The 23,208-nt window shown below is 47.0% G+C and overlaps 1 protein-coding gene across 1 annotated transcript in view; it reads right to left on the reverse strand.

Moving 5' to 3' along the window:
* Positions 1-23,208, reverse strand: part of LOC143299878 (uncharacterized) — a 163,887-nt gene that overhangs the window by 15,568 nt on the left and 125,111 nt on the right. Inside the window, exons 5-7 of the mRNA XM_076613371.1 lie at positions 14,881-15,024; positions 7,495-7,590; positions 2,663-2,758 (exon numbers count right to left, since the gene is read on the reverse strand). Of these exons, the coding sequence (XP_076469486.1) occupies positions 2,663-2,758; positions 7,495-7,590; positions 14,881-15,024 (336 nt within the window). The remainder of the gene's footprint in view (positions 1-2,662; positions 2,759-7,494; positions 7,591-14,880; positions 15,025-23,208) is intronic.

The raw sequence follows: 23,208 nt of genomic DNA on the forward strand, positions 1-23,208 counted from the left end.
GACTGCACAACTCCTCTTCACTAAAAAAAGTCACCTGTGCTGGTCAGGCAACCAGGCTAATGTCGGAACGACGAGCTAGCCCTTCAACACTCAGCTTTCCCAAGCCCTGCGGCGATGGAGAAGTAACGGGGACAGGCAGAGGATGCTGCTGGCAGGCGGCTGTGGGGTGATGGTCGTCCGCCGTAAACTGGGGCAGATGCGGCGCCCGTATCCTCCCACAGCGTCAGAGCAGCCCTTTTTAGGGACAGCACTGCTCTCCCCACACGGGGAAGGGGAGATAAAATGATCCCTAAACAAAGCCTGCTTCACCTAGCACCTAGTAGGAAACCGCATCTACTTGGACATCCAACACTAGCGGTCGAAAACAGGAGAAAAGAACCAGGAGTCATGCCCTGAACTGGGTGCCTGGAATGTTCGCAGCATTTTGGACAGAGACGACAGACCAGAAAGGCGCACAGCGCTCATTGCTAGAATGCTTGATCGCTACCAGGTGGACATAGCAGCCCTGAGCGAAACCAGGTCTGCCGGTGAAACCCAGCTGGAGGAAGTTGGAGGGGGCTACACCTTCTACTGCACTGGGGAGCCAGAAGGCACCCCAAGAACCTCAGGCGTGGGCTTTGCCATACAAACCAAACTCTCGCTGGAGGACGCTGTGCTCTAGTGGCACAAAGACGTTTGAAAACAAGAGAACGCTGGCCATTAACTCACTCAGTACGGCCAGTCCTCTCTTCTCCTCTACACAGACCCCTCGGATGTCCAGTGGGTGTCTCTATGACCCAACCTTTAGCTTCCGTCGTCAGAATTGTGGTATCTTTGTCAACATTCACCTCTTCAGTGTAAGAGCCTTCCGCTTGTAATATTTTGATGGTTGTAATTGGGGTGAAACGCTGTTAACATCGTCTCTTTCGCCGTTCGTATGGAGAGAGTTAAGGAGAAGCGTGAGCGAAGGAAGCAGGGTTCAACTTCTGGAGACGTTTTCCCTTGCAACACCTGTGGGAATTGCTGTGCATCCAGAAGCGGCCTCTTCTCCCATATGAGGACACACACCGACAAATAAACCTGCCTGCCTACTCATCCGTCGGTCCGACGGGAAACTCCATGATGAAGCGCGTACAGCTTGGTGTTCGGCCGAGGACAGGCGCTATGTAAGGATCCATATCATCATCAAAGTTCACTTCTCTGCATTTACTCAGGGAGGCGTCACTGCATTTGGATAAGACCCATTTACGCTACACCACATCTGCTAGGCAGGTGTCTTACCAGCAGCGTAACCCAACGCGCTTAGTGAGGCCTTGAGGAGAAAAAAAAAAGTAAATTAACATACATAAACAAATAAATGCTTAAGTCTTTAAATTAATGAATAACGAAGAGCCTGAAATCGATAGACACGCTTGAAAATAAGGATTTCGACGGCTAGAAATTGAACACTGACATTCATAAACACGACTGATAAGTTTGGGTTACAAAGGACTGAAATGATGAACACGCTTAATTCGTAAGAGCTTTTAGAATTTGAAATTGACACACACACTTGACAACAAGGCTTACAAGAGCCTGAATGACACACACACTTGATAACAAGGGTTATAATCTAAAGGCACACTTGAGAACAAGGGTTACAATCGACAGGCACACTTGAGAACAAGGGTTATAAGAGCCTGAATCGACACACTTGAAAAGTAACAGGAAGCTGGACTGGACAGACCCACTCGATACAAGGTATTTCAAGAGCCAGCTGAACACTGCCACTGATAAAGGTACGTCGCAGGTAAGGTAACAAGAACCTGGACCTGATCTACACAGTCCAAAGGCAAGACGTTGGCACAGTAAGGGCTGCAATAAGCTGACAACGATAAATACACTTGGCAGATCAAGTGGTTAGCACAGGAAAGGGAAACAGCAACCTCAGGTGATGAACACACTTGGCAGATCAAGTGGTTAGCACAGGAAAGGGAAACAGCAACCTCAGGTGATGAACACACTTGGCAGATCAAGTGGTTAGCACAGGAAAGGGAAACAGCAACCTTAGGTGATGAACACACTTGGCAGATCAAGTGGTTAGTACAGGAAAGGGAAACAGCAACCTTAGGTGATGAACACACTTGGCAGATCAAGTGGTTAGCACAGGAAAGGGAAACAGCAACCTCAGGTGATGAACACACTTGGCAGATCAAGTGGTTAGCACAGGAAAGGGAAACAGCAACCTTAGGTGATGAACACACTTGGCAGATCACGTGGTTAGCACAGGAAAGGGAAACAGCAACCTCAGGTGATGAACACACTTGGCAGATCAAGTGGTTAGCACAGGAAAGGGAAACAGCAACCTCAGGTGATGAACACACTTGGCAGATCACGTGGTTAGCACAGGAAAGGGAAACAGCAACCTTAGGTGATGAACACACTTGGCAGGTTCACAACATGGCACACTGACAGCCACCAGGGTCTGGAAAAGGACATAACACACACGGGAAATGAAAACACACACACACACACACAAAACCAAGCTGATTATAAAAACACTGCTAATGGCAGTCGTATTTGACACCCTGCAAATGACAAACATGTTGACAATGACACACTGCAAATAACATACTGATGAAGACACACTGCAAATAACATACTGATGAAGACGCACTGCAAATAACGATCATGCTGTACTCACTGAATTCACAGGCGTCTCCATAGAAACCCTTCTGGCACCAACAGAAGCCCTCCGGTACACACGTACCCCCGTTTTCACATGGCCGTCCGCACGCCGCTACAATCACCACCACCATCGTCATCATCATCATCACCATTATCATAGTGCTCATTTTTACCGGCATCACACTCATCAATGTCGTCACTGTCATCGTCATCATCATCATCGTCATCTGCCGCCCGCCGTGATCATTCTCATTTTAAGGATTGTCATGTTCGTCGTCACCACTTTCAACGTTGTCTTCAAAATCCCACACAACGGTCATGATCTTGGTTGTTATCAGTCAATGATAAGTTCTTTATATATGAAAAATATCATCAATGCTACTGAAACTCAAAGACACCGAAGGGTACAATTACTAGCACTACTTCTGCTACTGCGACCACTTCTGCTACTGCTACTTCTGCTACCACTACTACTACGAGAACTACAACAATCATGCAGTAACAAGGGAATGGCGGCTGATGGGAAGTGAGAGAGACAGAGACAGACAGAGAATGCCAACGGCAGATATGAGAAGGGACACACAGAGAGGGAGAGACAGTGGAGAGAGGATGGAGGAGAGACAGAAAAACAGAGAGGGACAGACAGTGGAGAGAGGATGGAGGAGAGACAGAAAAACAGATAGGGACAGACAGTGCTGAGAGGATGGAGGAGAGACAGAAAAACAGAGAGGGACAGTTAGGGATACGGACAATTTATTCGATAAAGGCTTCGCCCCATCGTGAAGAAGAGGGGGGCGGGGGGTTGTACTGTGAACAAACATTCTACAACAGTAAAGTATTACTGATGACAATGCCCACCAGAAACTGATAAAATACAAATTGACTAATTCACAACTAACAATAATTAACTATGTAACGCACTACGATATCTAAATGCTTTATACAAGTGATTTCATAATAGTTTTTGTTGACAGAAAGAAGGCCAGTGGAAATAATGTTGGGTGTCTTTAATATTATTGTGTGTGGAATTAACTGATACCTGAGGTCGTTCAACAGAGCAACATAACACAAAGTGAAACTCCGTTTCTTCAGCACATCTGCGGAAGGTGCTTATTAAATAAGATCACAGACATGAAACTTATCACAACAATGACGACGAAATCTCCACGATGTGATTTGTTGTAGTGTATTAAAATGTCTATCCATTTTCATTGATAATACAAGCGGGAATAGAATATAGGAAAGTGCACTGCCAATGAAACTCAAACCAGCCGCTATCCAGAACACGACATAACCATTTCCTGCATTATACAATCAATCAGTCCTGTTGGGAATGTGCGAATACATCCATTCCATTTCTGTCGCCTACCCCCTTGCTGGAACCAAACATAACCAAAACACAGTTCAAATATTTTTTTAACTCTAACCTTTGACACGCAGTTTACTTTGCCCCTAGATTCTAGAATATATTACGTTATATACTTTTTCGGCATCTGGAACCTTCCACTGATTTTCAATCAACTGATACATCTTATCGAACAAGAGGGAGACAGACAAAGACAGAGGTATTAAGATTGTTACATCCCCCTCCAATGTGTATGTCCATCAGATGGCTGGACGAACACAGATGGCTCAAAGACACACCCATCAGATGGCTGGACGAACACAGATGGCTCAAAGACACACCCATCAGATGGCTGGACCAACACAGATGGCTCATATACACACCCATCAGATGGCTGGACCAACACAGATGGCTCATATACACACCCATCAGATGGCTGGACCAACACAGATGGCTCAAAGACACACCCATCAGATGGCTGGACGAACACAGATGGCTCAAAGACACACCCATCAGATGGCTGGACCACCACAGATGGCTCACAGACACACCCATCAGATGGCTAGACCAACACAGATGGCTCAAAGACACACCCATCAGATGGCTAGACCAGCACAGATGGCTCAAAGACACACCCTTCAGATGGCTGGACCAACACAGATGGCTCAGAGACACACCCATCAGATGGCTGGACCAACACAGATGGCTCAAAGACACACCCTTCAGATGGCTGGACCAACACAGATGGCTCAGAGACACACCCATCAGATGGCTGGACCAACACAGATGGCTCAGCTGAGAGACACACCCTTCAGATGGCTGGACCAACACAGATGGCTCAGAGACACACCCATCAGATGGCTGGACCAACACAGATGGCTCAAAGACACACCCTTCAGATGGCTGGACCAACACAGATGGCTCAGAGACACACCCATCAGATGGCTGGACCAACACAGATGGCTCAGACACACCCATCAGATGGCTGGACCAACACAGATGGCGACCAACACAGATGGCTCAGAGACACACCCATCAGATGGCTGGACCAACACAGATGGCGACCAACACAGATGGCTCAGAGACACACCCATCAGATGGCTGGACCAGCACAGATGGCTCAGACACACCCATCTGGACAAAGGCAGACGAACACACTGATGAGTCAAAACCTAAACGGGGACAGGAGCGACTGACTTACTATTTAACCAATGACAAAACACTTCACTTCGGACACTAAGGCACTTAACAGAAAGACAATGTCAGGCATGTGTATCATAGAGCAGCATTTTGTGTGTCAAGTCAAAATGATCTTCACTGAGAGCAAAAGAACAAGCTCATGCAGCTTGGTTTTTCTTCCTGCCCTCGGAAATAAAACTGCAGAGACCAAGGCTTTGAACAGTTCTGTGCGGCGCTTCACTGACTGTTCACAAGGTTAAGGGGGGAGAAGACGACGACCTTTGCACTGGGTCTAATACAATCTCACAGCTGTATAGTCTGGTATGTATGTTGATACAAGAAGATACTGGGCGTTCTGCCACAGTTTTTACTACTCACTTAAAGCATTATAGCGAGGTACTGGGTGTTCTGCCACAGTTTTCACTACTTACTTAAAGCATTATAGCGAGGTACTGGGTGTTCTGCCACAGTTTTCACTACTTACTTAAAGCATTATAGCGAGGTACTGGGTGTTCTGCCACAGTTTTCACTACTTACTTAAAGCATTATAGCGAGGTACTGGGTGTTCTGCCAGTTTTCACTACTTACTTAAAGCATTATAACGAGGTACTGAAATACTGGGGAAGACAAGAAGAAGGGATGGGTTGGGGTGGGGGTTGGGGTGGGAGGGGACAGAGGACTGATGAGGTGGCCAAAGAGCAAACCACAATAACAACCAACCCCCAAACCCAAACGGAACAATCATACCACACAATGCCTCAAAGCAAACAACCATACAAACACAAACCGACAGTTCCCAAACAGATTGTCAACTGAAGTGAGTGTGAGTGTGTGAGTGTGAGAGTGTGTGTGTGTGTGTATGAACATCTTTCCGAAGACAATAGTACTCACTTGAATCCAAGTTATTTCCGTGCAAACCTGATATAAAATGATATGAATCTATCATAATGTGCCGCAATATTTTTGACACAACCTATACTAATTGTTCACAATACAAAAACGCAGAATTTATACACTCACTCTGCCAGTTTTTCTATAATATTAAAACGAGACAGTTTAAATTGTACACGACCTGTGAAATATCTTAAGTACCACTATATATATATATATATATATATATATATATATATATATATATACAGATCTATATGTATACATCATATTACATATATATATATGTGACATCTTTTCTTTGCGTTAAAAACAACATCAATTTTGATCGTATTTTGAAGTAAGTACACTGTCACTGAACAGCAGTCCATATTAGCGAGAGAGAGAGAGAGAGAGAGAGAGAGAGAGAGAGAGAGAGAGAGAGAGAGAGAGAGAGAGAGAGAGAGAGAGAGACAGACATTTTCTCAATGTATAGCCCTCCCCCCACTCCTCCGCCCCCCTCCCGACATTTTCCTTACAAACATCTGCCATCAATTGCAATGAAAAAAAACCCTGACATGTGCATCCCAATAATTTCCCAGAATTAATTAACCAAGGACTGAAACAAAATCAGGGTTGGATTTACATGAGCGATCTTTGCTGAACTAAATCTGGTTTGCGCCCAGAAGTTTCCTAAGTTCCATGCATAGTTCACTGATGTAGGAAAATTCTTGTGGCTCAGCAGATTTACCGCTGTGAGGATCGCTAGCGCCAGCCAGCATCGTAGAGACACCAACCTCTCCTGGACGGTCGTCTTATGACGTCACGCTACACGTGTCTCCACGCGCTGGACAGGACCATTTCGACAGCCAGGGGAGTCCACTTCCGGTTCAGTGGCTGACGACATGAAGACACATGTAGATCAGCTTGCCGAGGTGAGTTCAATGTTTCACAAATTCAAAGTGAAAAGTCCTCCGTGTCGACACGACTGATGTAGTGAATCACAGCGTCCAGCGTTCGTCGTTGTTTCAAACCTTGGGTGTAGCATCAAAGGTAAGACCTCTCTTCATCGCTTTCTGTGCAGGCCAGCCCACAGCACGGTAGTAGGACCCTCCACACATGGTTTAACCTATCACTTGTGGACATGGTCGTCCACTCCGAAGCCGAACCGGAAATGAACTGCCCCGACGTTGCCAAAAACCACTGTTACTTGTTGGATGCGGAAAAAGGGGCGGACGGTCGATGAGACAGTGTTTATGGCGTAGAGAAACCAAGCGTTGACTGGCAACGCAAACTTAGGGCTGGACTAGGTCGCATAACGATCTGACGCTAAGTACGCCCAGCGTCCCTAAATCTATGGTGTTACCGTAAAAGTTAGTAAAGTTCTTGACGCTATGGAAACTTAACACTGCTAAGACCGCTTATGAAAATCCAGCTCTGGTCTCCAAACTCACCTATCTCGCACAGTTTGCCATGGTAACCTGACGGGCATGCGCAGATCTCCGGAGAAATGCACGTGCCGTTGTTCTGACACACCGGGTCACACAGCGCTGGACACAGACAGACAGACACACATACACACACATATGCACGCGCACGCATGCATACACAGACATAGAAAGAAAATAATAGTTAACATAAAAGTTCATTTAGACTGACATTACAGACAAGCAAAGGGAACACTGTAGCATCCATATGTCATGGGAAAAAACACTCACAGACACACCCACAGATCCACACACACAGACACACCCACACACTACTCGAGTCTTTCGAGAATGGAGAGTTCTGAATAGTGTCTCCAGAGAATGTCGATAAGAAATTTTAAAGTAAAATCACCAGTTTCATTTTTAACGACATGATTTTGTTCCTTGCGTTCTTTATTTTCCCATGAAAAACAAGATTCAAAGCAGTATTTTACAGCACTGTTAATTAATAAATGGATTAGGGTTGCTGCGTATCATTATTTATAGAAATCACTGGCAACTTCCAAATTACAGAAATAAATCAGTAAAGATAAATTAGTAATAATCTGACATGCTTCATTGCACAAAGACGGCTTTATTTCCCGACATGCGTCATTCACTTCCAGACTAACGTTTGGTCAGAACACCACTTACATGGACGACACGCAATCACGTACCACTGTCATTTGCTGTCAGCATTCGCCAACAATATCAAGCCAATACCAGGCCTTCGAGAGTCTCAAAAGAGGTATGTTTTGTGCTCTTAGACAGAAAGATGGGAAAAAGAACCAGCCGTGTTCCATGAAAGTCAGACACAACCTCTGACGTAAACCTGACACCAAGGTACCAGCTGTGTTCCATGAAAGTCAGACACAACCTCTGACGTAAACCTGACACCAAGGTACCAGCTGTGTTCCATGAAAGTCAGACACAACCTCTGACGTAAACCTGACACCAAGGTACCAGCTGTGTTCCATGAAAGTCAGACACAACCTCTGACGTAAACCTGACACCAAGGTACCAGTTGTGTTCCATGAAAGTCAGACATAACCACTGACCATCTTCCACAAACCTGACACCAAGATGTCCGTGGTCTTTTCTGTTAGCCTTAGCACCGTGCCGACACCTCCGGCCAGAATCAGAATGAAGCCATGCCAGGCTGGAGGAAACCTGTGAGTGCCTGCCCCCTGTCTACACACAACGTGTCAGTGACACCTGCCCCCTGTCTACACACAAAGTGTCAGTGACACCTGCCCCCTGTCTACACACAACGTGTCAGTGACACCTGCCCCCTGTCTACACACAACGTGTCAGTGACACCTGCCCCCTGTCTACACACAACGTGTCAGTCACACCTGCCCCCTGTCTACACACAACGTGTCAGTCACACCTGCCCCCTGTCTACACACAACGTGTCAGTCACACCTGCCCCCTGTCTACACACGTGTCAGTGACACCTGCCCCCTGTCTACACACAACGTGTCAGTGACACCTGCCCCCTGTCTACACACAACGTGTCAGTGACACCTGACCCCTGTCTACACACAACGTGTCAGTGACACCTGCCCCCTGTCTACACACAACGTGTCAGTGACACCTGCCCCCTGTCTACACACAACGTGTCAGTGACACCTGCCCCCTGTCTACACACAACGTGTCAGTGACACCTGCCCCCTGTCTACACACAACGTGTCAGTGACACCTGCCCCCTGTCTACACAAGCACAGACAACCCGGAGCAGGACAGTAGGAGTGGGGTGAACGAGGGGCAGGGAAGGACAGAGGGAAAGGTGTGACTGAAGGAGTGTGGGGGTGGAGGTGAGGAGGCAGGACCAAGACCTTGTTCATGTCAAGGAGCTCCTTCCTTCTCTTCATCCATACACCTCATCATCACCACCCGTGACATTTGGAGAAAACTGTGAAACGTTTCATGACTGTAAATCAGTAGCTGTCTATATGTTACTGATATCTGGGTGTGCGTGTGCACATGTACACACATAATTTACATACATGCTGATACACACACACACACGTGTGTGTGTGTGTGTGTGTGTGTGTGTGTGTGTGTGTGTGTGTGTGTTGCCAAACCACACATCCCTTGAAATATGGCAAACTACTTTTTATTCCGGTGAAAAACTGCTGATAACTTTTTTTTTTTGACGGAACAAGAGAAACCATCTTCATTCACAAGACGAACCTGTTCAACCTTTTTTTTTCTTTTTAATTGTTTAGTTTTAGGTGGGTGACATCAGCACGTTCTGAGCGCTATATGACGCTAAAATACACGTTTTGATCACATTTTATCTACCAATCGGGCGCTATATGACGCTGCAATACACGTTTTGATCACATTTTATCTACCAATCGGGCGCTATATGACGCTACAATACATGTTTTGATCACATTTTATCTACCAGTCGGGCGCTATATGACGCTACAATACACGTTCTGATCACATTTTATCTACCAGTCGGGCGCTATATGACGCTACAATACATGTTTTGATAACATTTTATCCACAAATCGGACGCTATATGACGCTACAATACATGTTTTGATCACATTTTATCTACCAATCGGGCGCTATATGACGCTACAATACATGTTTTGATCACATTTTATCTACCAGTCGGGTGCTATATGACGCTACAATACATGTTTTGATCACATTTTATCCACAAATCGGGCGCTATATGACGCTACAATACATGTTTTGATCACATTTTATCTACCAGTCGGGTGCTATATGACGCTACAATACATGTTTTGATCACATTTTATCTACCAGTCGGGCGCTATATGACGCTACAATACATGTTTTGATCACATTTTATCTACCAATCGGGCACTATATGACGCTGCAATACATGTTCTGATCACATCTACAAGTCGGGCGAAGGAAGGAAAAGTGCAGCAGACAATGTACAGTTGTGAACAACGGGATGAGATCACGACAATGGTGAAATTAACTCAATGCTACCCGTTCGACGGGCATACGGACTTTTAATACGTTATGGTTCTGAACAGACGCCAAAGTATTATAATAGAAGCGATGCTGCCTGTGTAATAACTGTTATTTACACATGACTGTTAATCAACCGCATTTGCAATGAAAGAAAATAAATTTCATCGACACATTATTAGATACATGGAAGTACTGCAGGCATGGAGACAGTTTGAGGGGTGGGGTGGGGGTGATGTTATTTGCTCCGTTAAAGGGAATGGGATAATATGGGGGTGGGTGGGGGGCAGGGGATGAAGACGAGTTAGACAGGAAATGGAAAGCCAAACCAACGCACTGGCATGCAGACGCAAGCAGAGCGGGCGCAGGGAAGGTGTAACACGCCTGATATGGTCCTACCTCACGACTGTCCCCCGGTGTTTTAATGATGATGATAATAATATACGATCATCATATCATCATCATTATAATCTTTTATTATCATTATTATATTATTAATGCATGATCTATTCATTTTAATCACATTCCTTAACATATATTTATTCATTTATTCACTTGTTTGTTGTCAGTCAACCCGCCCACCCGGAAGAAACTGAAACGAACCAGAAGAACTAAATTATTATCAACATCATCTATATCAATAACTATTTACCAACCAGAAGAACTAAATCATTATCAATGTTATTATCATCAATATCATCTATATCAATAACTATTGACGAACCAGAAGAACTAAAACGTTATCCATTTTATTATCATCAATATCATCTATACCAATAACTATTGACGAACCAGAAGAACTAAAACGTTGTCCATTTTATTATCATCAATATCATCTATATCAATAACTATTGACGAACCAGAAGAACTAAAACGTTATCCATTTTATTATCATCAATATCATCTATACCAATAACTATTTACCAACCAGAAGAACTAAAACGTTATCCATTTTATTATCATCAATATCATCTATATCAATAACTATCTTTTAGTGTAACTTTCTCACAAAATCTGATATCATGTGTTATTGTCAAGCACACTTAAACATCTCTTTCTGTCCCTGACACGTCTCCAAAATTCCCCCCCCCCCCGCCCCCTTGTTGTCCCTTTCACACCCCCAACCCCTCCTCTCTCTCTCTCTTTCTGTGCACTTTAACTGGTCTCACTGTCCTATTTTTATTCATTTTTCGCTGTTTGTACTGACACGGTCCTACGTTCAATGGAGCAGAACCTCAGGTCCCAGAGCAAGTGTGAAGAGGAGTGGTGATCTTGCAAAACAGACAGCAGACGCAGAAGATGTAAATTCGCTGGTAGCTCCTCCTAAAGGGTGACGTAAACCAATAAGCGAGGCGTGTTTGCAGGCGTCTGGCTTGGGGCTGGTTGCGTGGCAGGCCAAGTGGGAAAGCTGGGAGAAGTCACGTGGTGGCCCAGTAGCCAGCAGTCCCTGATCAAATTTCTGGGCTGTCTACTGTCTGCCAACTTCGTTTGGTCGTTGACGATTCGAGTTATTTGTTCTGTTGAATACATTACGTTTTTTCCTCTTTCATTTCTTTCTCTTCAGTTTTGTCTTGTTCATGGCGCGATGTTTGATACGTCATTTTGCTGTGCTGATTCGTTGTATTGCTCACCATACAGCCACACGCTGCACCAGTCCAGCCAGCCAACAATATCTTCTGAGGCTGTGGGGTATTTTCCGTGCGCCAAATGCAGACCAACTGCACCCTGCACAGCCCTGTGACTGCCAGACCCGAAAGGCTTGATCTGAAAACCGCCAGGTGTTAGAGAGAAGGTGAAAGGGTGGAAGGGCAGGGCGAGGTAAAATGTTTACATCATTATCTTCCTCCTCCTCCTCATGGTCATTATCATCATCATCATCATCATTATGTTGTGTTTTAAAATTTTAATTATTTCATTATACATAACTGATGTGTACGTTGTGATGAGTGAATGATATGTCAGTTACTCATCTTTTTTCTGTTTTTTTTTTTCGCTTTGATATTTGCCGAACAGTTCTTGAAAGAGCCAAAGGAAAATGTTCTTTTTTTACTGCTTGAAGCAGACAACAATGTCTTGAACTGAAACGAAACTGAATTGAATTATCATCATCATCATTTTTAGAGAAATGTGTCAGATGATCCAGTCTTGGTCACTATGTATGGAGAATTCAGTCGTTTGAGATACGTAGAGTCTACCAGGATGGTGGCAATCTTGTCAGTGAAAGTGAACTGCCTTTCATGTCTTTTTGCTGTGATGTGTTGTCGATGTAGTTGTGGTAAACCAGAAGGGATCAAGTCAGATCATGAATGGCTTCCATCCTCAACATGTCTTTTTGCTGTGATGTGTTGTCGATGTAGTTGTGGTAAACCAGAAGGGATCAAGTCAGATCATGAATGGCTTCCATCGTCAACATGTCTTTTTGCTGTGATGTGTTGTCGATGTAGTTGTGGTAAACCAGAAGGGATCAAGTCAGATCATGAATGGCTTCCATCGTCAACATGTCTTTTTGCTGTGTTGTGTTGTCGATGTAGTTGTGGTAAACCAGAAGTGATCAAGTCAGATCATGAATGGCTTCCCATCCTCAACATGTCCTGGCTTTCCTCTCGACAACTTTGGTGACGTTGCTAAACGTATCAATCACTGACTGTGGTATGCGGTTTGACGTCACCCACACGTGGTTCGGAAAGGAAAGGAAAAAAGGACTTCTTTTTTTTTGCCAAGGTTACTTTTCTCTCTCTCGGATACTGCGCAGTTTTTGTCAGGACTCGTCACAGTCCCGGTATAATTAGTAGTCGTGGTCAGCTGGGTTCTAGACAATCGCTAAAACAGTGGAGGAAAAAAATTCCAGGGAAAAAATCTTTCACCACCGAAAGTATGCGTTTACCTCATCCTCATATTTCCCTGCCCTGGTGGACAAAGTTGCTTAACTCTTTGTGACGGAATACGTGCACTTTCTTCCCTTTGAAAGATGGCTTTGGATTGTACCTCTGACTGGCGGTGAAAGTAAGACTTGGAAGGACTGCATTATTTCCCAAAGAACTACCCTTTCAAACCATCCAACATCGTTTCAAACCTTCCGCACTCCTTGACCCTGGCAGCACTGACACTTTCCAATGTGTTTTCTGTGTGGAGAAACATCAGGCCAAAAAGGGTTAGTGTTAGTAAGATTCAGTTTTCAGTAACTATCGCCAAGAGTCTTACACCGACGTAAAGCTCGAGTAAGATCCAAGTTCCCGTTCTGTGGTACACAAACTTTCATTTCATAACTTGCTCGTCTGTTCTGTTAACTTGGCCTGTCTATCCTGATATTCCTGAATTAATGGCTATTCGGAGACTTCGTTTTAACTCTCTCTCTCTCTCTGTGTGTGTGTGTGTGTGTGTGCAGAAAGTGTCAGAGGAGACAGATCTTGCGTAGTAGTAGGATCATTTCTGGCGTGTTATAAAAATCAGTAGGAAGAAGGATGGGAGGAAGGAGGATGGGAGGAAGGAGGGAGGGAGGAAGGGTGGTGGGAGGAGGAGGATGGGGGGTAAGGACAGGGGTGGTGGGGGGGGGGGGGGGGGAGGATGCAAACACTCCGTGCTGTGTGTACCGATTTCACAGAACGTGCCGAGGAAGCCCTGGCGACACTCGCACGACCCGTATTGACTGCACGTGCCTCCGTGACGACACTCTTCCAGGCACGGTGACGTCGTCTCTGTGACGTCATACACATTGTGACGATAGATGATTTCTCTTTTTTTGTGACTTTTTCTTGTTGGGTTGGTGATGTTTAACTCAATAAGCTAAACAATATGTGTTTCTTTCAGAGCGGGCTTAATCGTATGGATTTGCTTTCGAATTGGAAAAGCTCATTCCGATTTTTGCAACAACAAAAAAATTTCAAACTATGATCAGAATTTTCCCCAGGCTGTTGATTTAGGCCTAAACAAAATTAAACGATCATTATGACGTTAAAAAGCGAAGATCACTTTTAAAGAAATGAAAGTATTCAAATTAAAATCAATGACAAAATCAACCACATCGTTATCTATGTCAAGCAATGGGTTAAAAAAAGGTGACTGGATACAAAAACAAAAACAAATCAGGATCAAACCAGAAAGAGAGAAACACACACACACACACACACACACAGAGTCAGACACACACACACACGTCCTCCTCCCACTCACAAACCCTGAAGCTCCCCCCGATCCCCCTGCACACATACACCCCTACCATCCCCTACTCACCTACCAACACACAGACGTCACCCCCTTCCCCCACTCCTCCCCTTGCATACAACATACAGACACAGACACACAGACATACACACGCACACCACACACACGGACAGACAGACAGACAGACACATACAGAGACACACACACTCACAGACACACACACACACACAGACAGACACAGACAGCACTCACCGAACACCACGCACTGTTTGCGCAGTTTGAACTTGATGGGGGTTCCCTGCAGAGGCTGGTGGTACCTGTTGTAGATGGTCAGCCCCAACACAAGGGAGGCCACTCCCTTCTCCTTGCCCTTACAGGGAATGGTGATCTGAAACACTGTCACACAACACACCACTGTTGACACTGACACTGACCACCCAAATCCTTGCTCTTACAGGGATTGGTGATCTGAAACAGTCACAACACCCCACTGTTGACACTGACACTGACCACCCAAATCCTTGCCCTTACAGGGATTGGTGATCTGAAACAGTCACAACACCCCACTGTTGACACTGACACTGACCACCCCTTTTCCTTGCCCTTACAGGGAATGGTGATCTGAAACACTGTCACCCAACACCCCACTGTTGACACTGACACTGACCACCCCTTTTCCTTGCCCTTACAGGGAATGGTGATCTGAAACACTGTCACACAACACCCCACTGTTGACACTGACACTGACCACCCCTTTTCCTTGCCCTTACAGGGAATGGTGATCTGAAACACTGTCACACAACACCCCACTGTTGACACTGACACTGACCACCCCTTTTCCTTGCCCTTACAGGGAATGGTGATCTGAAACACTGTCACACAACACCCCACTGTTGACACTGACACTGACCACCCCTTTTCCTTGCCCTTACAGGGAATGGTGATCTGAAACACTGTCACCCAACACCCCACTGTTGACACTGACACTGACCACCCCTTTTCCTTGCCCTTACAGGGAATGGTGATCTGAAACACTGTCACACAACACACCACTGTTGACACTGACACTGACCACCCCTTTTCCTTGCCCTTACAGGGAATGGTGATCTGAAACACTGTCACACAACACCCCACTGTTGACACGATGACCATGGACAGTCAAACTGGACTGAAATGGAAACTGTGACAGCTTGTTTGAGGCATGAATCTTCAGAGACACAGAAAATCAGCGATATTGTACTGCATGACTTTTGTCACTCCATAAAGAAGGAATCGCCAGAGTACAGCACCACCGATTTCTAATCTTCCTGTCTGCAGGTGTGTTTTACTATGAACGTCAATACTCCCACAGAATTTTGCCAGGAACAACCCTTCTGTTTCCTCGGGTTCTTTCACGTGTGCTAAGTGCAGCCCACGGGGCCTCGTTTATCGTCTTACCCGAATGACTAGCGCCCAGACCACCACTCAGGGTGCGGTGGAGGGGAGGGCGGTGCACTGGAACCCGCGGACACTGGCTCCCTGACCAGGAGCATGACCACTGGGCCACAGCCCCCCGCTGGTCACATATCTGCCAGCACTGGCAGGACGACAACGGGGCTTTCCATGGGTATGGCCAAACCAAAACACAGGCTTAAGTTCCACCATTGGTTCTGTTTGTCTTTTTCTCTTGTTCCTCAGTGGGGTGAGGAGACAGACAGGACTCGCTCACTCTGTCACATCTCCACACGCCACTTGTTGACGTGCATCCATGTTTACAGGCTGGAGATCAGAGCACTGAAAGATGTGAACCTTGTGAATCTCTCTCTCTGTGGTCGAAACACTGGCATTAGGGACGTTCGCCCCCCCCCCTCCCCCCCGGCCCCTCGACTCGTCTTCTCCCGGTTCACCTATCACTGAATGGGTGACCCCGACTCGTCTTCTCCCGGTTCACCTATCACTGAATGGGTGACCCCGACTCGTCTTCTCCCAGTTCACCTATCACTGAATGGGTGACCCCGACTCGTCTTCTCCCGGTTCACCTATCACTGAATGGGTGACCCCGACTCTTCTCCCAGTTCGCCTATGTCCTCCGCTGCATTCACTCTCTTTTTCTCACTCTCTCTCCGAGTCTGTGTGTGTGCGTGTGTGTGCGTGTGCGTGTGTGTGTGTGTGTGAGGTTTTTCCCCTAACAGAAACAAAGACAATAGCTCCCATCACCGACAATTCCCAGCAGATTGTTTTTCACCACTTCCCTGTGTAAGGTAAACCCTGTGTAGCGTAGTGGAGGTGTTGGAATTCACGTCATGCCTTTTTCTTTTTCTTTCCTGGTGCAGGTGTTTTTCCTCTGCAGGTTTGCTTACCCCCCCCCCCCCCCCCCTTCGTGCCAGCTGCAGCTCACGTCTCAAGGCATGTTTCTTTGTCCTGTAGCGTTTTTTGTACACATTTATATGTCTGATCTGAGGACAGTACTTGTTGGGATGTACGAGGTACACGTAATCAATAATGGTTGTGTCAGTAAGATTATGAGTGAAATATGCTTGTATTGCCGCGTTTTTGCAAAGTAATAAAACTGTGCTTTAATTTGCAAAGTATATCAAAAGAGACCGATTTTGACATGGCATTTTTCACTACTTGTCATGCTTTCCATTTTTCTCTTGAGATTCCGTATCTGTCTGTTTCATTTTCTGTCTATCTATCAATCAATCAATCAGTCAATCTATCTATCCGTCCGCCTGTCTGTCTATTTCTTTCAGACAGGATGTCTAACGTTCACTTCGTATTCTACCTTTTCTTCTCTGTTCTATTTTCATTTTTTGTTCTTTCCTGTCCTTTTCTTGTTCCGCCTGTTGGATTCCTGACCTGTTTCCTCTGTTTGTTCCTGACCTGTTTCCTCTGTTCTGTTTTGTTCTTTCCTGTCCTTTTCTTGTTCTGCCTGTTGGATCCCTGACCTGTTTCCTCTGTTTGTTCCTGACCTGTTTCCTCTGTTCCTGACCTGTTTCCTGTTTGTTCCTGACCTGTTTCCTCTGTTTTGTTTTGTTCCTGTCCTTTTCTTATTCTGCCTGTTGGATCCCTGACCTGTTTCCTCTTTTGTTTCACCCCACCTTGTTTGCCCTCTGTCGTCTCATGTCCTGGGCCCTCCAGTCTTGGGTGTATGCTCTCCCTCTCTCTGTCTCTCTCTTCTCTCCCTCTCTCTGTCTCTCTCTCCCTCTCTCTGTCTCTCTCTTCTCTCCCTCTCTCTGTCTCTCCTATTTCTCTTTGATTCTGCCTTGCCTCCGCATACCTGGGGAGGGGGGGGGGGGGGGGGGGAGGAGGGAGAGAGAGAGAGAGAGAGAGAGAGAGAGAGAGTAGTCAGTGGTGCCACCTTAACCCCTTGCTTGCTGAAGCTGGGTGACATGACTGGGAAGAGCAAGAAATACTGCAGTGTGATGTCAAGTGACGTCACTGAACACAAAACTGACGTCACTGATGTCGCTGAGCACAAACAGTGATGCAGTCCCAAGGGCAAGGAGTGTAAATGAAGACACTGTGACTATCATCCTGATCCATAACCTGGGCCTCACCTCGGCACACTGCAACAGCCCTTCCCTGACGAACACACTGGGTGTCAGCAGTAGCAGTCAAGGGGGTTAACCCCCGTGTTTTTCTTGGCCTTAAGCGGCAAGTGCCCGGCACGCAATTAGCTGCTAAAAGCTTTGGCAGAGCGATATGTATCTCCCAGTCTCCCTCACTCCGCTCCTCACACCAACACAGTTGTCGGTGTGAAAGGAAAACCCCGCTCTGTCCTCACGGCCGCACGTGCAAACAAACACACGGCACGGTTTAACGTCTTCAGGGCCGGCAGGGGGCGGCAGGGGGAGGGGTGTTGGGGGTGGGGCGGGGAAAAGGGCTGGGGGTGGAGCAGGGGATTCCAGGAGGCAGGAAGGTAGGAAGAGGGAAGGGTGTGTGTGTGTGGGGGGGGGATTCCAGGAGGCAGGAAGAGGGAAGGGTGTGCGTGAGTGTGTGTGTGGATTCCAGGAGGCAGGAAGGGAGGAGGGAAGGTGGTGGTGGTGTGTGGGGATTCCAGGAGGCAGGAAGGGAGGAGGGAAGGTGGTGGTGGTGTGTGGGGATTCCAGGAGGCAGGAAGGGAGGAGGGAAGGTGGTGGTGGTGGTGGGGATTCCAGGAGGCAGGAAGGGAGGAGGGAAGGTGGTGGTGGGGGGGGGGGGGGGAATTCCAGGAGGCAGGAAGGGAGGAGGGAAGGTGGTGGTGGTGTGTGTGGATTCCAGGAGGCAGGAAGGGAGGAGGGAAGGTGGTGGGGGGTGGGGATTCCAGGAGGCAGGAAGGGAGGAGGGAAGGTGGTGGTGGTGGGGATTCCAGGAGGCAGGAAGGGAGGAGGGAAGGTGGTGGTGGTGGGGATTCCAGGAGGCAGGAAGGGAGGAAGAGGGAAGGGGCTGGGGGTCGGGTGTGGGTGTAGTGGTGATTGTAGTGTTGTGACCCAGTTCTGAAAACTTGTCACGTCATTCAGTTTGATCCAAGCCAACTGTGCCTGTTGTTGAAGTGCTGGTCAGTGACTGGGGATGGGCTGTCACCAGTTTTTCTTCTGTATTTCTTTTTCTTTCCCCATCACAAAAAATCTGTCATCATGTTCACCCACACAGGGGCTGACTGATCGGTGTTTGACCAGTGTGACTGTCCTAGGTAATGTCACTGTGTGGAGAAGAGCACGCTATCACACCACAGTGCGAACAAGGAAGCACACAGAAAGTCAATGCCAGGATCACGTTTTGCATCAACGGTTTCTCCACTGCAATGAGAATTCATTTACAGCTTACTCTTTCGTGAAGGACTATGACTCTCAAACTGGGAGGTAACATCGCCCTGGCTCTTATATTAGAGCCGCAACCTTGGGGGCAAGTTGGCATTTGGGGACCATCCCAACGCCAGAGACAAGGGGGTGTGACTTGGGCAAAACACTCTCCACTGTAAAATTCCAGTCCAGATAGTCGGGCCAGCAGTTGGGTCCTCTGCTGTTCTGATGGTCGCAGACTGACACGACAGTCAGACTAAGCACAGCTGCGGTCACTGCCTCACCTAGTGGAACGCAGAGCATCATTTTGCTTCACTTGGCGTTTCACGTGTCCAAACCCAACTGGTTGTGACTTGTGTCTGTCAGTCCACCTCTCTGTCTCTCCTTCCTGTCCTCACTTTCGCTCTTGAAATGAACTTTGCGTCAGTGTGAATGTTGACACTGTTTTGTTTATTTATATATTTACATTGTCTGGCTAACTGAAGAGTCGTATTTTCTCGTAAAAGATGATCAGAGTTCCAGACTGACAGAGACACAGACAGAAACTGACACTGAAACAGACTCCTCATGCTGAGTTTGATTTATAATGTAAGACAACTAAATTTCTGTTTGTCTATCTTTCTTATATATATATATATATATATATATCTTTTTATCCTCCAGGGGTGGGTGAAAAAAGCGTGTACAAATTATTGCTTATATCATTACTGTGGTGAAATGAAATCATCTTCGCTCGTTCTCTCTCCCTCTCCCCCACTGTTCTTTCAACTGAACCCAGCTACCAATCACCCGTACTCTGTCCACTTTCTGACCATTCAACCATACTTTGTCCACTTTCTGACCATTCTCAAACCATCACTAATCACCCTCCTACATACCCCCTCCCCACCTTCCACCCACCCACACTAAACAACGCGATCACCCACGCACCCTCCAACAAGCGTTTCCAATCCCCGGCCCGGTGTCACAGCCTCAGACCACCCCCTGCTGAGCTTTACCCCGGGGATTTTCCGGCTTAGCCTCCAACACCCTGATGTCTTTTTGTTGCTAGTCAACATCGCCCCCCCCCCCCCCCCAACTAGTTGGAAATGACCCCCTGTCCACGGGTTTCACGAAACAATTGAAAAAGATGGGGAGGGGGGTGGGGGGTGGGGTTCTTTCTGGGTTAGCCTTTAGTGTCCCTCCTCCCCCCACCCACGTGACAGCCCACTCGGCCTTCTCTCCCCTTCATTATGAACTGACCCTGTTTGGATTGGATGTACTGGTTCTGAACAGGCCACATTTACCCACAGGCTCATTTTAAGCTAGCTATTACGAGGGAGTGGGGTGGGGGGGGGGGAGGGGTTGGGGATCAGTTCTGACTGACTGAAGTTTACCACTGGGGGAGGTGGGAAGGAGGCGGCGTGACTCCAGGCTGGTGTACACAGACCCACGGTTGACCTGGACCAGCTAAATTTGATCCCGGGGTAAAAACCAACGGGGGTACAAACAAGCTGTTACACCGCCGCTGACCATAGTGGTGGCGATAAATCCCAAGGGGTGGGGGGATGATGATGGTGATGAGAATGAATCCCTCCCTCCATGCATTATTCAAGACTGGTCACTGACCTCTGACCTGCAGTCACTGACCTCTGACCTGCAGTCACGTCACCTCAAGAGTGGGCAGCCCCACGACAAACGGGGGATCAGTGAGTGAAGAAAGGAATGGATGAATAAAACAGTGAATGGAGAGAGAGAGAGAGAGAGAGAGAGAGAGAGAGAGAGAGAAGAGAGAGAGAGAGAGAGAGAGAGAGAGAGAGAGAGAGAGAGAGAGGTGGGGGAACGTCTGTCTGTCTGTCTCTCTATTTATATGAATGGGGGATTACAATTTTTGATATTTCCAGCATTCCATCCACCCGAATTTTACAAACTAAACAAGCGAGTCAGCGAGTTAAACAACAGTGGTAAACATACACACAAACGACAATTCTAACAATGCCTGGTTAACCAAATTACAACAATTCTAACAATGCCTGCTTAACCAAATTACAACAATTCTAACAATGCCTGCTTAACCAAATTACAATTCTAACGATGCCTCGCCTGAAAACACTAACCAAATTACAGTAATTCTAACAATGCCTGGTATTACTAGACTAACCAAATTACAACAATTCTAACAATGCCTGGTAACACTAAATTAACCAAATGACAACAATTCTAACAATGCATGGTAACACTAAATTAACCAAAATACAATTCTAACGATCAAATCAATGAAACAGACCAGAACAACGACAACCACGGGAGGAAAACTGACCCAAACGATCGTTGCCAAGGCACGGAATGATGGCGCCAAATCTACGAGGGAAACTGGCGGGCTATAAGGAACTAACCTTACCTAATCTCTGTAGTTTCAGCAAGACACCGCCTATCAGAAGAGCGAATAATTATGATGCACTCTTGACAAGCAAATGTCTGCAGTGTGGAGAGCCACTACTCAAACACACCATTGCCAAGAAGACTTAAAAGCATTTCCCGAAAAAGACGTTAACGTAACGCCTGTCTGACAAACAGTCAGCGATAAAGCTGATTGATGAGAGAGAGAGAGAGAGAGAGGGAGAGAGAGAGGGGGAGAGAGAGAGAGAGAGAGAGAGAGGGAGGGAGATAAAGAGAGAGGGAGAGAGGGAGAGAGAGAGGGGGAGAGAGAGAGAGCGGGAGAGAGAGGGAGAGAGAGGGGGAGGGAGGGAGAGACAGAGAGAGAGAGGGAGGGAGATAAAGAGAGAGAGAAGAGGGAGAGAGAGAGGGGGAGAGAGAGAGAGGGGCAGGGAGAGAGGAAGAGAGGGAGAGAGAGAGAGAGAGAGAGGGAGAGAGAGGAAGAGAGAGGGGGGAGAGAAAGAGGAAGAGAGAGACAGAGACAGGAAGAGAAGAAGAGAGAGAGAGAGAGAGAGGAAGAGAGACAGAAAAAGAGAAAAAAGAGAAAGAGCGAGCAAGAGAGAATGAGAGACAGCGAGAGAGAAAAGAAAGAGCGAGCGAGCGAGAGAGAGCAAGAGAGACAGAGAGAGAGAGAGAGAGAGAGAGAGAGAGAGAGAGAGAGGACAAACTCATCCACAACTCTAATCGCCCAAAACATGCAAAAATCTCACGCTCCCATCCTTGAACTTTTCAAGCTGGTGGAAAAAAAATATCACACACACACGTACGCGCGCACACACATACACACAAACACGCATGCATGCACACACACACGTGAGGTTTGTATCACGATCATAGATGCCGCTCCATTGACCTATCACTTTGCTTGACGCTAACACATCGCCATCACTCAATGGATTGCTCAAATATATGATCATCTCTTTCTCTCCTTCCCTCTTTCTCCCTCCCTGCCTCTAAGTCTCTCCCTCTCTCTGTGTCTCCCTTTACCTCTCTCCCCCCCTTTCCATCTTTCCCTTCCTCCCTCTCTTTCACCCCCTTTGTCCCCCCACTCTCTCTATGCCTCCCTTTCTCTCTACCTCTTTCCCTCCCTATCTCTCTCCCTTTCTATCCCCCTCTCTCTCTCGTCCCCCTTCTCTCCCTCTCTGTCTCCCCCCTCTCTCCCTTTCTCTCTGTCCTCTGTCTCCCCCCTCTAGCCCCCCCCCAGCCCCCCCGTCCTCTCTCTCTGTCTCCCCCCTCTCTCTCCCTTTCTCGCTGTGTTGACAGAGTAGCAGTGTGGGGGAGGGAAGGCAGGAAGGTGTTCTGTCAGGATGACCGTGGGATGGAGACCCCACCCAGGACCTGTGCTGACCATGACATTGAACCCACACCACCTCTACCCCCCCTCCTGAACGCCCCAGACCTG

The sequence above is a fragment of the Babylonia areolata genome, chromosome 25 (assembly GCF_041734735.1).
Source record: "Babylonia areolata isolate BAREFJ2019XMU chromosome 25, ASM4173473v1, whole genome shotgun sequence".
NCBI classification, from domain to species: Eukaryota; Metazoa; Mollusca; class Gastropoda; order Neogastropoda; family Buccinidae; genus Babylonia; species Babylonia areolata.